The 13,212-nt window shown below is 47.6% G+C and overlaps 1 protein-coding gene across 1 annotated transcript; it reads left to right on the top strand.

Annotated features, from left to right (window-relative positions):
* Positions 1-5,164, top strand: TMEM35B (transmembrane protein 35B). Its single transcript, XM_036353000.1, has 3 exons — positions 1-130; positions 1,435-1,615; positions 2,572-5,164. The coding sequence occupies exons 1-3, from the start codon at positions 23-25 to the stop codon at positions 2,739-2,741; spliced, it is 459 nt and encodes a 152-aa protein (XP_036208893.1). The 5' UTR covers positions 1-22; the 3' UTR covers positions 2,742-5,164.
* Positions 5,165-13,212: the final 8,048 nt, after the last annotated feature.

Genomic DNA, 13,212 nt, shown 5'->3' with positions numbered 1-13,212 from the left:
CTCCCAGAGGACCTGCGCGGCCATGGCGCTGCTGGTCGCCGCTCTGCGAGTTCTGCTGGGCGGCTTCTTCGCGCTCACGGGGGCGGCCAAGCTCTCGGAGCAGATCTCGGCTTCTGCGTCGCAGCAGATGGTGAGCGGCGTGGCGTGGGCAGCGGGTGGATGGGCCCCAGCGGTTACCCCGGTGCCCGGGCGCCCCGCCCCCGTCTGCCCGCCCCCTTGCCCCGCCGACCGCCTGCCTTCGGGCCAGACGGCGCTAGAGCCTGGGGAAGAGCATCTGAACCTTGGCTTGGACGTGGACGCCCTCCGGGGAGTTTCCATAGACGGGAGGGTCGGGAAGGCCCTTTCCAGCTGAGCATTGGTGGCCCAGGCGAGTCTAGAGCCGCAGGAGGAATGCTCCGGACCCTGGGGGAGAAAGATGGGGTGCAAAAGAAACACAGCTCCTTCCTTGTTTGAGCTCTTGGGAGCTTCGGGAGGCAGGGTTTATTAATCCCCATTTGGCAGGGTAGGAAACCCTCCCTGAAGGTGAAGTGTAAAGGTTACACTCTCTTAGAATCCAGAGAGCCCTTTTCTGGAGGATGGAGCCTGGGAGGGAGGCCTGGAAGTCGCCCTTAGGCCTTCTGTCTAGTTCTAGACTGGGGAAAGCTTTCATGTTCTCAAGCTCACCAATCCCCCAGGCCTCTCAAACAGCCAGACTTGGAGACCCTGCGAGCGCCCTCTCCCAGGCCTGGGTTCTCCCCTTCTTTCCTGTCTGAAGGTGGTGGGTTTGGGCAAGTTCATCCCTGGAGCCAGACAGCTTAGTGCCTCCTTGCATCACTGAGTAGGAGAAGGTAGCGCTGAGGTGGGGGAGCAGGAAAAGGTAGCCAACCCGAGGATCAGGATGAAGTCATGTGGCCCAGGACGGAGCCTGATTCAGCAAGATGAGTCACTTTGAGCCCCTTCAACTCCCCTTGTGTCTATTGCAGTGGGATCCAGGCACCAGCATATGATGTAGAAAATGGAATCTGTTTAATGAGCAACAATCTGCCCTTCCATCCTCTCTCCCACCTCCACATAGTCGCTGCATGGTACCTGAAGAGAGGCCAGGCCAGGCATAAAGAGAAGTGGCGTTCCCAAGGCCTTGGCACTAGATGAGAAGGCCCAAGCCTTGCTTCCTCTTCCTTGAATTTGGGGCTGGGGAGAGTCCAGTGAGAAACTCAGTCCATCTCTGCATCACCATCCAGCCCTTCTCCCTGGAGCATGAAGCCCGTTTACTGATTCCAAAGCTCAGCCCCCCAGGGAGACTCTCTCCTTCCCAGCTGACCTTAGCCCTGGACCTGGTCTAGAGTAGTCACTCCTTTGTTGGGGGCAGTTGACGTAGGCACCAAATGCCCCCGTGCAGTGGCTAGGAAGTGGGTCCTTGGTGAGTGGCTGACAGGCGTTCCCTGCCACCCCTAGAAAGCCCTGTTCGAGCAGTTCGCTGAGGTGTTCCCGTTGAAGGTGTTCGGCTACCAGCCAGATCCCATGAGCTACCAAGTGACTGTAGGCTGGTTGGAACTGCTGGCTGGGTTGCTGCTGGCCCTGGGCCCACCAAAGCTGCAAGAGATCAGTAACTTTCTCTTGATCGTGCTCATGATGGGTAAGGGGCGCCCCCCTGGGCAGAGGGAAGGAGGAATTCTTGGGGAGGATGATGGGAAGGCCCGGCTGTTCCTCTGTTCCCCATTACTATTGTCCGTCCCCCCCCTCCCTTTTTTTCTCTGGGACCAGGAGCACTTCCTGCTGTATTACAGTTTCCATGGTCTTCAGACTAGGACAGGTGCTTTTCAAACTTAATCTACTGTAACACCATTGATGCCAACTATACCTTCTACCTCATCCATTCTATTGGCTGTGTGCTATTCCATCATAAGGATGTATTATAATGTAACCTAAAAGCCCCTACTGCTCCCCCACCACATCCCACCCCTGAGATGAGAGGATAGAGTAGTAGTTGCCACCTGACCTATGTGTCTGGCAGTTGGGAACCAAGAAGTTGAGCCCCCTGAACAGAAAGGCAGAGAATTTGCCTGGGGCTAGAAGTCTTGGAGGGACCCCCTCATAGCAGCTTTGCTCACAGGAACTGCTGATGTACAAAGACAGCTGCTGCTTCTATGCCCCCCAGGTCTCGTGTCACCATCGCTGCCACCACTACCACCCTGCCCCCAGGCTTTCTTTCCATCTCTGGAGCTTCCCTCATTTTCAAATCTTTCACTTCCACCACCAACCCCTGGGCCTCCTTCCCTCCAGCAGGATTAAGAAAGGAGTAGGAGCAGGGAGAATTTGTTCCAAAATGCCTATCTCGCCACCTTCTTGCCCTATTTGGCTGGATTGTTCCTGTTTCTTTCTTGCTCTCTGAGAGGGGTTCCATTAATCCAAAAAGCTTCTGGTCCTGCTTTCTCTGTGAGGCCATGGAGACAAGTGCACCTAGTTTAGGGTATGTGCGTGGGGGGTGCTTAAGGGGAGGACTTGAGCTGGTTGGCCTAGGCTGGAGAGCCCTGAGCTCCTGGATCTCCTGGGTGCCCCAGGGAGCCTCAGAGACCTGACTTTCCATTCCAGGGTCCATCTTCACGTTGGTGTCTCTGAAGGAGTCACTGAACACCTACATCCCGGCTGTCGTCTGCCTGGCGCTCCTGGTGTTGCTGGATATCTGCCAGTTCTTAGTCAGAACTGAGAAGGTGGTCAGACCCATAAGGAAGAAGAGGCCAAGTTCGGCCAAGGGATCCTGAGAGTAGAGTACCTCTTGCCTCTCAGTGCCATGTCACTGTCACAGCAGGCACACAGAGGGACACAAAGTCCACCACCTTGTTACCAATACAATACCTCCAGGGTCAAAGTATGGCCATTGTTGAAATAGACATCTTGCCTACCTGGGCCTACTTTCTCTTTTGGACCTCTACTGCTCTTTTTGATATTTGCTAGCATTCCACTTGTCATGTGAAAATAAGCAGAAAAGAAATTTAACCCACAATGTTCATGCCCCAAAATAACTATTTTCAATTCCTTTGTTTAACTGTACTTTTCAACTTTTTTCTATGCTTCTATACAGATTTTAAAAAATGAACATGAGACCACATATACTATTTTGTAACTGGCTTTTGAAAGCTAATACACCATGCCTGTTTTACCTTGTTGCTAACGCCTGGTAGTGTGCCATTGTAAGGTTGTGCTGTAACGCATTTACTCGGGCCCCCAAGCGGGAACGTTTGGATTGTTTCCAATTTTTTGCTGTTGTAAACCTCACAGTGAATCACCTTTGCATACACCTATTTTCTTTCCCTAGAAGTGTCAGTGCTGGTTCGACAGGCATGCACGTTTGTAAGGCTTTTATCACGTACACATTGAGTGTGGCAGAGTACAAGTGCCTGCTTCTGCCTGTGCCCTTGCGAGCCACACGAAGTATTCCCTTCTATTTCTTCTTATCTTGGGCACTTTTGCTCTGCAGAACGAACCGAGGACCTGAAGCTGCCAGCCTCTGGCGGTGAGTTGGGGCCCTCAGTGCAGTGCTCCTTGGAACGTACGTGGAGGCAGGGGACAGTCAGCTCCAAGGGGTGCTGCCTGTTAAAGCTGTGCCAGAAGCCGGGGTGAGTCCCAGAAGGATGTGAGTGTGGCCATGCTCAAGGAACAGTGACCATGTTAGGGCACCTCTGTCACATTACCGACCATTTTACCACACACACACACACACACACACACACACACACTAGTGCACACACTGGTATAGAGTGTCAAAACAATAAGGAAGCTGTCACTCACATAAGAAGAGGTCCAGAGATAACATAGATTTAATGTAGGCTGCCTTATGATGACATCAAATACTTTTTTTTTCAACTTTCTGCTCTGCTTTCAATGTACTGGCTACTGCCCTCAGGGATGGATAATAGTTGCAGCAGCTCCAGAGTGCACATTTGCACATAACATCCCAAGGTGAAAAGAAAGAGGAAGTCTTTCTTAGAAGACCCCTAGGTTCCCCCTCACACCCCACTGGTCAGAATTATGTCACATTTTCATTACGAGGCCGATCACCAGCAAGGAGGATGGAATTCCCATGATGGAATTAAACTAGTTAAGATTTACCACGCTGGTCAGCAAGGGAGGGGGTAGAAAACGGTTTCTGCGGCTTTCTAGCTTATTTGCAGAATATGTTTAGTAATGGTAAATATTTCTCAGAGTTGCTGTGGGGATTTAGTGGGTTGAAGTGTTTACAGTAGTGCCTGGCACATAATAAGTGTTCAGTAAACGCTATTATTAAATACTGGCTGGTTCTACAGATGAGAAAACGGATTCAGAAAGCTTAAGTGCCCATGTGTCAGATCTGAGACTAGAATTAAGGCCTGATTGACTCCAGAATGCACAATTTCCACTGCACCAGCTGCCAAAGTCGGAAGTGGGCAGGCAGGGCGCTCCCGCTCTCTTCAACTTGAGGGTACATGGGATCATCTGCCCAATGTGATTAAGTCTGCCTTGCTTTCCAGAATTGCCCCTCTGCATGAGAATTTTAAGCTCATGAAAGTAGAGCCTGGAGCCCCTAGAGTCCTGGCTCCTTACCGTCTCCACCCCTCCCAGGATGCCAGGACTTGGAGTAAAACCTCTCACAGCTGGCATAGGCTGAGGACTCCTGTTTACCAAGGCTTGACCTGTAAGCTGATTAGTTGCTACAGGGTCCCCACGCCTGGCTGTGGGAAAGGCAGGGTGTGGAGGAGTGGGCTGGCCAGCTGGTGGGGAGGAGCAATTAGGATTGACAGCAGCAGGAATATGTTGAGCTCCAGCAGCAGCTCTTCAGCCCAAGGAGATGCCAGGCTCCAAGAAATGTGGCCCCCAAACCACAGCTGAAATCTAGGTCAGGCAAGCACAAATGACATTCAGCTGCCAGGGCTTCCTTTTGCTTTTCTATCTTCCTCCCTGGGTCCTCTTATCCTGGAATGACACTCCCTCCTCTTGGGGCCCTGGCCACACCCCACAAGCCCAGCTCACAGCTGCCACAGATGGGCCCCAGCCACTCCAGCTGTTGGGCCCAATCTTCATGTCATGTCCTGGGATGTGTGGGTGGAAGTGGATTCTGTTCTGTCTCAGCTCCTTCAAGCAAGGTCCCATGGGCGAGAGAGAGAGAGAGAGAGAGAGAGAGAGAGAGAGAGAGAGAGGAGAAGAAGAAGAAGAAGAAGAAGAAGAAGAAGAAGAAGAAGAAGAAGAGAAGAAGAGAAGAAAGAAGAAAGAAGAAAAGAAGAAGAAGAAGAAGAAGAAGAAAAGAAGAAGAAGAAGAAGAAGAAGAAGAAGAAGAAGAAGAAGAAGAAGAAGAAGAAGGAGAAGAAGAAGAAGAAGAAGAAGAAGAAGAAGAAGAAGAAGAAGAGGCTGCAGCAGCCAGAACAGGAAGAGGTGAGAGAGGCCTGATCTACTGGAATGGCAAGGGGAGGTTGAGGGGTGGGGGAGCACTTGGGGACTAGAGCCATGGTGGACAGAGCTGGGAGGGAGGGCAAGAAAGGAATACTCTCGCTCAGGATCCCACAAAGGATTGGAACCTGAGAGGTTCAAAGGCAAAAGGACAGATGTTGGTATTGGAGGAACCGAGTTTTGGGGCACCCTAGGCGTTTGTCTCTGTCCAAAATAGGAGCAGGACATTGGCTTGTGCACTTACCTGCCGTGGGGAGATAGGAGGAACAGACCCGGATGTCTGTTGTTTTGTTTGCTGGGGGTGCCTGCGTCTCTAACGCTGTGTGTGTGCCTGTGTGGGTGGACAGTTCTGTGTGCTGCCTAGAGGGAAGGGAGCTAATGGTTATGAAGTGTCTCCCCAGCGGCAGCCACAGTGCTCAGAGTTTTACTTATGTTTTCTCATAATCCTCCCAACAGCACTGTGAGGTAGGTATTTTAATCTCCATTTTACAGCAGAGAAGACAGGCTCCGTGAAGCTGAGTAATTTGCCCAAGGTCACATGGCAAATAAATGTGTGTCTCTTGAATCTGCCTGGTTCCAGGGCCTGTGCTCTTTTTGCTTTGCTGTCCAGTGTTTTGAGTCAGATGCAGGACTTCTTGTGGTCAAAAGCCTAGGGCAGTGGTTCTCAACCTTCTAATGCCGGCACTCTTCAATACAGTCCCTCATGTTGTGGTGACCCCCAACCATAAAATTGTTTTCGTTGCTACTTCATAACTGTAATGTTGCTACTGTTATGAATCATAATGTAAATATCTGATATGCAGGACGTATTCTCATTGTTACAAATTGAACATAATTAAAGCATTGTGATTAATCACGGAAACAATATGTAATTATATCTGTGTTTTCCGATGGTCTTAGGCGACCCCTGTGAAAGGGTCATTCGGCCCCCAAAGGGATCGCGACCCACAGGTTGAGAACCGCTGGGCTAGGGGGTAGGAAACAGGCCGGAGTCCCTTGCACAAAGCTGAAAAGGCACTGTCCAAGGTGCTCCAGGCAAGCCCCAGGAGAGGACCTTCATCAAGGCAAGTCCAAGGTCACTATGCATAGGCTGGATCAGTGTATCACAAGACTGGTCCCCCATCCATGCCCTGCTGGTCCCCCCACTGGTGCTTCCCCCACTGGCTTGGGCTCTTTCTGGGAAGGGTTCTCTATATTTGAGCCTGGTTTCTTCGGAACTTCCAGTTGGCTCAGCCTCGCTTGGGCTGACTACACATGCCCGTGCCCCCATGTATCTGAACCACACTCCCTCTGTGAGGGGTACCTCCACCCGCCCAGTCACCAGGTTGGAAATTTCCAAGCTCTCTGGGACATCTGCCTCTTATTTCCCACAGCTTGTCATCAAGCCCACTCACCTTCAAATAACTCTGGAGTCCATCCCCTCCTCTTCATCCCCCCTGGGTGGTGGCTGAGCTCAGTCCTCATCCCCCCTCACTTAGATTTCCTTGCTTCTAGCGTATCCTCCCAGCAAGGGCTGAGGAAGAGACGGATTGGGGTTGGGGAAAGTGTAGGCCTCTGCAGTGACCTCTCTTCCTCTCCCTAGCCCAAGGTCCAAGACAAACAGTAGTGCTGGGATCTGGTGTTGGGGGCTGCAACTCCTGGGATGACCCTTCTTGCATCACTAGGGTGCCCATGGCTCACACCTTGGTGCTGGGCCTGGGGCTGTCCCTCAACCCTGGCCAATGTGCTCTTCACGCTCACGCTGCCACTCTGGCTCACCTACTACCTGGGGTGGTCTTTTACCTGCCCACCTACGTGGCCATGGCTTTCGCCCAAACTCATCAGCATGTGCTGCTGCAGCCCAGACCCAGGGCGACCACTGGCCCCGCCCACACCGCTGCCTGGCTGCTCGCCCTCAACTGACAGTCTTCCTGCTGGTGCATGTGAGCCTGGTGCACCAGCGTGCGGCCAGGACCATGGTGCTGGGGCTTCTGTTCATCTTTGCCCTCTGTCTGGCGCCCTACTACCTGCTGCTGGCTCCTTGGGTGGCCCGGCAGGAGGGTGTCATGGCGCTTTATGTCCTGCACACCTTTAGCCTGGAGCTGCTGAGCCTCAGCAGCTGCTTGGACCCGCTGATCTACTGCTTCTTCGTGCCCAGCTTCCCCCAGGACTCCTGGATGCTGAGCTGCCACCGGGAGTGGGGGGAGAGGGGAGACTGAAGGGTAAGCCTCCTCCTTGGCCTCCCTGCCTGCTTCACCCCGGCCACCTCCCAGGGGAACTCTGGCTACAGAAAACTCTTTGGAAGAACCTAGGTTTTCATTCTGACACCACCACATACACTAGGCCCCTAGCTGGAGCATGGGCCTCCTCTAAAAAGGGATAGAACATTCTTTGGAACACGAGTGTTCCCTAGACTTTGCCAACTTTTGGGTACAAAAAATATGCCATTAAAAAAAAAAAATCTCTTGCCCTGACTAGTTTGGCTCAGTGGATAGGGCGTCGGCCAGGGGACTGAAGGGTCCCGGGTTCGATTCCGGTCAGGGGCATGTGCCTTGGTTGCGGGCACATCCCCGGTGGGAGGTGTGCAGGAGGCAGCTGATCGGTGTTTCTCTCTCATTGATGCTTCTAGCTTTCTGTCCCTCTCCCTTCCTCTCTATAAAAAATTAATAAAATATATTAAAAAAAAATCTCTTGGGATAAAACTCAAGTCCTTAACATGGCCTGCAAAGTTCTGCCTGAGCTGGCTCCTGCTTCCCACCCAGCCCCAGCCTCTTCCACTTCTGCCCCCTCCACCGGCTCAGTCACCCTCTCAGGCCCTGGAACAGGCCAGTTTCCTGAGCTCCAAGGCCTTTGCACCTGACGACCAGGAGTGATGTCCCTCCCTTTCCTTCACTAAGTTAGTTCCTCTTCATTCTCACTTCCTTAAAAGTAACTCTTATAGCCTGTCTTGACCAGCAACACACACACAACACACACACACACACGACTGGGTTAGATCTGATTACTCCTTCATAGCTTTTTTCACAATTGTAATCAAGCAATTAATTGGGTAATTCATTGGTTTACTTTTCTTTTTCTCTTGCCAGAATGCATTTATGTTGATCCATAAGAAGTGCCATCTTTTGTAGATCCAAAAGGTTGAATATTGGCAATTTTATTTTTATCCAGTTTAACTTAATAAATTTCATGCTTATCTTATTCTTGGATATATCCCCTGTGCTCTCTACTGTAAGACCTCAGTATACCGGAAGAATGAAAGAAACCCGAATATTAAGTTAAAATACTCAACGACTCACTCAGACATTCCAGTCTCTGGTAGATTTTCCTCAAGAGTTTCTGGGAGTCTCCAAGTGTGTATGATCCGGATGCATTCCTGGCCAGTCCTGCTGATTGCTTCCTTCTGCTGTTGTTGGATACCTGCAACTTTGTCATCACCTCCACTGTGCCAAGACTCTTATACCAAGACTTCGTGGTAACCAAGTTGGAGATCCATCCCGCTATTGGCTGGGACTGCGATCTGCCAGACTTGCTGCTTTTTTGCTTTGGCTGAGCTGAGACTCTGCCACTGGGTGCAAATCCCTGCCAATGGCTCTGGCCACCTGTGCTTTCCCTCTTAATGTGTTGATGACTCAGGAGTTGGCTTCAGGTGCAGAGGGAACCACTATTCCCCTCAGCCATATTATCAGGTCTCAGCAAGAATGCTTGGGTCTCAAAGAGTTAGAGCTTAATGAATGCGAGCAGCATGTTCTTGTTGCCAAGTTGGCTGGGAGGGTCCACCAATCAGCCATCATGTCTCATTGACCTTCATGCCCTACTGCTGAATTTGCCTTCTGATGATAAACTTGACAAATTCCCTCTTTTCTTTTTGGTAAATTAACTTACATTGGTTTCTTATTCCTTCTTTAAATTTTTTCCTTACATTTTAATAGTGATACATGTTCATGAAAATAAATTCAAAGCAGTAGAGGAAAATGTAAAATATAAAATAAAGGTCCTCAGTGGTAGCCACTGTTCACAGTTTCTCTTTTTTTAAATATATATTTTATTGATTTCAGAGAGAAAGGAAGAGGGAGAGAGAGAGAGATAGAAACATCAATGATGAGAGAGAATCATTGATTAGCTGCCTCCTGTATGCCTCCTACTGAGGATCGAGCCTGCAACCAGGGCATGTGTCCTGACCAGAAATCGAACCGTGACCTCTTGGTTCATAGGTTGATGCTCAACCACAGAGCTACACTGGCCAAGCTGTTCACAGTTTCTTATGTATATATTTCCAGATGTCTTCTATTCCAGTATGAATATATGTATAGTCAGTTTTTTAAAAAAATTCACAAATGGGGTAATATTACAAGTCTCTTCTGCACTTTTCTCATTTACCATATCTTAAACATCTTTTTTTATCAGCACATATAGATATCTACCTCATTCTTTTTAATAGTCACAGAGTATTTATTTAACTAAATTTTTTCTTTATTGTTGGGCATTTGTTTCTATTGTTTTACTGTAGTAAACAAAGCTACAATGAATGTTCTTGTCCAGAAATCTTTGCATACTTGAAAATCCATAGAATAAATTCCTGGCAATGTAATTGCTGTGTCAAGGAGTGTGTGTGCACACTTAAGTTGTTTTAATTACATCACCTAATTGCCTCCCAAAATGCTGCACCAATTACACACCCATCAACAACATGTTTCTGTTTTACACCTCCTCACCAGGACTGGGCATAGTCACCTGCCTCCTTCCAGAATCTAGACTCCTGTCTGCAATCCAGCTGTGAGCAAGGTTAATTTGTTTCTTTTTCCTGGGCTGCTTCTCAGTCGGCTCCACATTTATTTGAAACCTGGTGGGGCAGAAGTGGGAAAAGAAAGGGTATCACCTAAGGCCTCACACCAGCCAAATTTTAGCCTATCTTGCTCATAGGAGGAATTAAAAGTCCACATACTCACTGGTAATTGTTAGTTCTCTCTCCTTTCTTGAGAATTAGGCTGGCTCATTCCATGCAACGCTGACCAACATCTCACGTCACAGCCAGGAGGCAGCCTGGGCCCACACCATGAATTCAGTTGCTCTGGTGGAATGAATTGCTCAGCCCCAGGGGCCATGCAAAGCTGGGTCTCTGAGAAGTGATCTGGTGTCCACACCAGAGCCAGCGGAACCTCTTGAGGCTGAAGTTGATTCTGTCCAGATAAAAAACGATCCCCTCTGGCCTCATCCATCCCTGCGGTCTTGTACTATCTTGCTTTTGATGTGACTTTTCCCTTAGTAAAGTAGACAGTTTCCTTTGGGAAATGTCTAACTTAGTCTTGTGTGTCTGACCTGGGGAAAAAAGAACTTGAGAGCCAATTGCCTTTGGGAGATGAGACACTGCAGAAAGAAAGCCTGTCTAGAGTTACAGTGTGTGGGACTCACCATCCTCCTTCCCTGTCACTCAGGAGAGCAAGAACCTGGGGTGAGGACTAAGAGGCAATGTGCCTGAGGGAGAGAGAGAGAGAGAGAGAGAGAGAGAGAGAGAGAGAGAGAGAGAGAGCAGACTGCTTTGTACTGTCAATTACCTTGGTTCTTGGTCCCCTTACTTATTCCAAACCTTTAAGAATTTGATGTGAGACCCTCCCTTAATCCAGGATGGAGAAAAGAGCCCAGGTTGGTCTTTGATTAGATGTCAGACATGTCCTTTGTCCAGGATCCAGGGGAAAATCTCATGTGCCAATTGTTTTTAGCAGCTATCAATTAATATGAGATACCACCTCGTGCACATGCAATTTTAGAATGGCTAAGATTTTTTAAAGTGACTACTTCAAGAATTGGTGAAGATGTAGAGAAACTAAAAGTCTTGTACATTGTTTATGGGAAAATTAATTTATACAAATATCTGGAAAACAATTTGGCAGCATATACTAAAACTAAACTAACATAAGTTGTATGACTGGTAAGTTGGCTCCTGTGTGTATGCCCAAGAAAAAGGAATGCATATGTCCACTAAAAGCCATGTATGTAACATAGCCATAGCAGCATTTTCCATTATAGCTCCAAATTAGAAGCAAATCAAATGTTAATCAATAGTAGAATGGATAATAAATTATGGTATGGTTATATCTGGAATACTAAACAAAAATTAAAAATTAACTGCATGCAATAACATGGATGAATACATTGATAAAATTGAGCAAAAGACCCAGACACAAACATTACACTATGTATGATTATGTTTTTATGTAAAGTACAGGCAAAACTACTATATGGTGATAGAATTCAGAACAGTGGTTATCTCTTGGGGGTTATTAAATGGAATAGTGCATAAGGGAGTCTTTATGGGGTAGCGTAAATGTCTATATCTTCCATCTGGATGGCAATTACATATGTAACAATTCATGGATCTGTACACTTAAGATTTGTGTAATTTATTGCACATAAAGTATATCTGAATAAAAAAGAAAATCTTGTACTTCTAATAACATGTATAAAACTAATGATGTGACAATTATTTTTGACTTCCATATTTTCCTCTGATACTTCACATTATGTGTAATAAAAAATGCTGGGAAGATGGCAGAAGGGAAAGCACCAGGAATCAGTCTCCCCACCTAGACAATTACACTGACATAATCTGTCTGCTGTAACTGTTCTGGAACTCTGGAAAGTGATGAAGGTTTGCAGCTTCCAGGGAAAACTTGGACAGTAAATTGCTGTTAATTTTGGCCAATTTCAGCCATGTGGCAGACAGCTGTGCACATGTACCTGGAGCAGTTTATGCACAGTGTGTGAGAGATAGGGTGGGCAATAATGATCCTGTTCTCCAAATACAGGGGATCTGTGGAATGGTTGCTGCTTCTATCACAGAGGTGCAAACAAAAAGACGGGAAGCCATTGTTGTTGCAGCACCCCTATTGTTGAAAGACACACCCCCTCTGGCTGAAGTGACTTGCATCCTTTCCCCCCTTCATTTGTATGCTTTTTCCCTTTGAGAACCAAATATTAAAATCTAGGACATTCAAAAGCAACTGAAGAAAATTAGAAAGTGGCCACAGTGTCCTGGCTGGGGGCTCAGGTAGTTAGAGCATCATCCTGTACACCCAAAGGTTGCCGGTTTGATTCCTGGTCAGGGTACATACCTAGGTTGCAGGTTCGATCCCTGATTGGGGTGCATATGGGAGGCAAACAATCTATGTTTCTCATATCGATATTTCTCTGTCTCTCTTCTTTCCTCTTTCTCTCAAATCAATAAAAAACATATCCTTGGATGAGGATTAAAAAGGAAAGAAAAGAAAGTGGCCATAGCTGCACAGGGACAGGCTCAGAAAGAACCTAAAAAGACATTAAGTTTACACTTCAGTCTGATCCTTGATACAAATACAGCCTAAAACAAACAAACAACCCCAATTAACAAAAATGAGCAAACCCTGGGGAAGGTGGAATACTCGGATTTCCAGAGTTATTATATTATTAGATTTAATGTCTAGTGTTCAAATACCTCAAAGCATACAAAAAAACCCCCAAAAACACAGAAAAGCGTGGCTCATTCAAAGGAAGAAAAATAAGCCACCAGAAACTGATCCTGAAAAAGACCTAATGACACATACTAGACAAAGACTTTCACTGTCTTAACTGTGCTCAGAGACTCAAGGAATATGTGGGAAAAGTCAAGAAAATAATGTATGAATAAATTGAAAATGCTGACAAAGAGTTAGAAAACCTAAAAGAAACAAAGAATTAATAAATTCTAGAGATAAAAAATATAATAACTAAAATTAAAAATTCACTAGGGGGATTTGAATGTAGATGTGAGCAGGTAGAAGAAAGAACAGCAAACTTGAAGATAGGACAATGGAGATGATT

This window comes from Myotis myotis, unplaced genomic scaffold (assembly GCF_014108235.1).
Source record: "Myotis myotis isolate mMyoMyo1 unplaced genomic scaffold, mMyoMyo1.p scaffold_m19_p_2, whole genome shotgun sequence".
Taxonomy (NCBI): Eukaryota; Metazoa; Chordata; class Mammalia; order Chiroptera; family Vespertilionidae; genus Myotis; species Myotis myotis.
This window is presented reverse-complemented; position numbering and strand designations above follow the sequence as displayed.

Bases quoted from the DNA above. Each gene is read 5' to 3' on its own strand.
- TMEM35B (XM_036353000.1), top strand. From the start codon at position 23: ATGGCGCTGCTGGTCGCCGCTCTGCGAGTTCTGCTGGGCGGCTTCTTC. The intron at 131-1,434 runs GTGAGCGGCGTG...TGCCACCCCTAG, and splicing joins CTTCTGCGTCGCAGCAGATG to AAAGCCCTGTTCGAGCAGTT. The intron at 1,616-2,571 runs GTAAGGGGCGCC...TTTCCATTCCAG, and splicing joins CTTGATCGTGCTCATGATGG to GGTCCATCTTCACGTTGGTG.